General features: G+C 39.4%; 1 protein-coding gene across 1 annotated transcript; it reads left to right on the plus strand.

Moving 5' to 3' along the window:
- The first annotated feature begins 837 nt into the window (after window positions 1-837).
- LOC125315523 (disease resistance protein L6-like) lies at window positions 838-3,055 on the plus strand. The gene is made up of 3 exons (XM_048280700.1): window positions 838-1,282; window positions 1,806-2,913; window positions 2,996-3,055. The coding sequence occupies exons 1-3, from the start codon at window positions 1,071-1,073 to the stop codon at window positions 3,053-3,055; spliced, it is 1,380 nt and encodes a 459-aa protein (XP_048136657.1). The 5' UTR covers window positions 838-1,070.
- Window positions 3,056-3,374: the final 319 nt, after the last annotated feature.

Genomic DNA, 3,374 nt, shown 5'->3' on the forward strand with positions numbered 1-3,374 from the left:
ATTTGAATTGACTAGAGGGTGAGGTCGAAAATAGGATATGACAAGTACTATAAAGCATTTGCAATTGCTCCTTGTCAATCAATTACTAATTAATTGGACATTTAATTTTTTTATTTTTTCTTTCTTTTTGTGTTTTTTTTCCTACCAAGTCCGGCAAGGGTCGCTGGCCGATCCTCATCCAGATGGCCAGTAGGTGAGGGCCGTGACCATCACCGAAGCTGGCAAGGGCTTGACAGCCCTCAACAAGTCTGAACGAGCCGCGACCCCCGCCTAGCTTGGAAGACAAAAAAAGGAAAAGAAAGAAAATAAAGGAATAAATTTTTTTAGAAGTTCATGAATAAATTATAAAATTAAAAGGTTTAGTTTTTTATTTTATTTTTTTCCGTTCAAACTTGGCGCGCAACAATTTAAAAGTGGAAAGGTATGGGGGACGAGGGCGCAGTGACTTTTGACCCTTTGTCGTCATTGAATGTCTGGCAATTTCTTTGTAGTGTTTTTTATTTTATTTTTTATAATAGATTCCTTTTACATGGAATTATTAGCATGTGGCGCCAGTGTGGAATAGATGAAAGAGAGAGAACAACGCGTTTGTTGATCTGTACCTCGTGTTTCCAACTTCATTAAGAATCTTTCAATTTTAAATGAATGCAACTTGCCTGTTAATAAAGAAGACAAGGCAATTTATCAATCCTTACAAGCAGCAGAAAAGCTTCTTTCGTTATTCATCAATCCTTCTTCCCTTTCCACTTTCCCCTGAGATTGCCATGGACAACGCATCTGCTTCTTCGTCCCAGCGTTCCATACCCACTGGACGATGCAACGATTCACACCACGTGTTCTTGAGCTTTAGAGGCCCAGATACTCGCAAGAAATTCACTGATTACCTCTTCCATAGTCTAGCCAACGCAGGAACCATACCTATTTCCGTGTTCAAGGACGATAAGAGCATCCCAATTGGTGAGGAATTTGCTTCGCAGATTTTTGATGCCATCTCACGGTCTAAGATTTCGATCCCCATTATCTCCAAAAATTATGCTACGAGCAAATGGTGCCTCTGGGAGCTCGTTCGTATGATGGACCGCAGGAAGAGCAAGTCACACATAGTGTTGCCCATTTTTTACGAAGTGAAACCATCGGATGTGCGATATCTAACAGGAGAGTTTGGGAATGCCTACCATTTGAGTAAGAAGGATTATGAAGAGAAAGATACCCTTGAATTTGAACGAGCACTTAATGACGTGAGTTACTTGCAAGTATGGGATTCTGAGAAAATTGCTAGCGGGTACTTCTCTTCCACCTGAACTTTATTTTCTGTTTGTTTGTTTAGTACGTTTTCTTATTCAATCAAAACTGACGATGTGTGGATGAACAATTTCCCCTAGAAGCCCACATAATATCCCCAAAAGGTCCCAATGAACAACCATAATGCCCCGAAGACTACAAACATTAATACTTCCCCAGATGTCCCCTGAAAACTAGACGAACAACTACTAAAACAGAAAGGAAAGGAAAATCGGCCTCCTATCCTTCAACTAGCAGCAACCTTAAGCCTTATAACTATCATTTATACTTCTGAACACTCTTCATCCCCACCTAATTTTACGTGAACAAGGTCTGTCTATCAGCAGCAAGGGAAGGGGGAAAAATATGAAATTTCTGCCATACCATCATCCTCCGTTGTTATTTGTGAAACTAAAACATCTTGCTCGTTAATAGGCCCCTAATCATCCTTCACATATATGTGGTTGTCTTTTGATGGGATTAAGTATTGCCACGAAGTTATCATGAGTTTTGCTTTTTGACAGGCGTGAAGGAGAATTAGTGCAAAAAATTGTTGACACTGTTCTAGGCGAGTTGCGACGTGATTTTCAGCTTGATGTTACTGAGAATGTGGTTGGAATTGATGATCATGTTAACAATATTAAGAATTGGGCAAACTCTTCTGCCACTCATGCTCGAATGATTGGAATCTATGGCATGGGCGGGATCGGAAAAACTACTCTTGCCAAGGCCATCTACAACGAGCTGTCCAAAGACTTTGTGGATTGCAGTTACATTCCAGATATTCGAGAAACAGTTCACCGCAATGGTATTCATTTTGTGCAAAATCAACTGATTAAGGACATACTGCCAAATGAACGTGAAGTTTCGAATGTTGATCGTGGAATTAGTTTGATAAAATCTAGATTCCAATGCAAAAAGGTTCTCATTCTTTTGGATGATATAGATGGAGGGAAAAAAGGAGGGGAACAACTACATGCTTTGGCTAGAAAATGTGACTGGTTTATGGCAGGAAGTATAATCATTGTTACAACTCGATATGAAGATGTCCTTGATCAAGCTAAATTCGAGGCAGTCAAGAAGTATCCGATGAATGAATTGGCTGGGGTGCATTCTATGCTTTTATTTAACAGACATGCATTTCGTATGAACTGTTCTCTGAGGGACTTTGAAGATACCTCTCGTGAAATCATATCCAACATGGGTGGGCTACCCTTGGCTCTTGAGGTTGTAGGCTCATATTTGTTTGGAAAAACAAATCCTAAAGTATGGGAGGATGTGCTGAAACAATTGAAAGAACAACCACATGAAGATGTCCGAAAGAGTTTGATGATAAGTTATGAGGCATTAGAAGGTGGACATAAGGAGATTTTTCTCGATATTGCTTGTTTTTTTATTGGAGAAACAAGCAAATTTGCAATGTACATGTGGGACGATTGCGGGTTTTATCCAAGCCAAGGAATTGAAGAGTTGAAGTTGAGGTGCCTAATAAAAATAGGAGATGATGGCGAGTTAAAGATGCATGATCAATTAAGGGATCTAGGAAGGAGCATTGTTGCTCAAGGACAACTGCCGGAGAGACGTAGATTATGGGTCTATGAGGAAGCCTTCAAAGTACTAATGGAAAAGAAGGTAACATATGGCACTCCTTTATCTTTCCCTCTCTCTCATATTCCTGTATATTTAATCTGATCTATTCAAATCATTTGTCTAGAATGAGCGGAGGCTCCTATTTTTAGGAAAGAATCTAAGCACCCATTCATGTCCTTCATAGACTAATTGTGAGAACTCATTGAAATATAAATATTCCAAGGATGAAATAGTTACGTACTTACATGTGCTTGCTTTATAGTTTGATCGAACGTATTGTGGTGCTCCTATGATTTAGGAAACCAGGGCTTTTTTTCTTTTTTTGTGAGTGGTGCTCCATCTCTTTCCATTCTTCATTCCTCTCAATAGATACGAAAGCAAAAATCGGCTTAAGGATTACATTAGGAAAATCGTCCTCTTTTTTTGTAAGGTTGTCTCCCGTTGTGCTTGTTCAAGTCCTGGACTAGGTTAGAGGGATGAACGTATTGTTCTTTCTTTGTTTC

This window comes from Rhodamnia argentea, chromosome 6 (assembly GCF_020921035.1).
Source record: "Rhodamnia argentea isolate NSW1041297 chromosome 6, ASM2092103v1, whole genome shotgun sequence".
Classification (NCBI taxonomy): domain Eukaryota; kingdom Viridiplantae; phylum Streptophyta; class Magnoliopsida; order Myrtales; family Myrtaceae; genus Rhodamnia; species Rhodamnia argentea.

Coding starts and splice junctions, on each gene's coding strand:
- LOC125315523 (XM_048280700.1), top strand. CDS start 1,071: ATGATGGACCGCAGGAAGAGCAAGTCACACATAGTGTTGCCCATTTTT. Junction 1,283..1,805: donor TCTGAGAAAATTGCTAGCGG/GTACTTCTCTTC, acceptor GCTTTTTGACAG/GCGTGAAGGAGAATTAGTGC. Junction 2,914..2,995: donor AAGTACTAATGGAAAAGAAG/GTAACATATGGC, acceptor TCATTTGTCTAG/AATGAGCGGAGGCTCCTATT.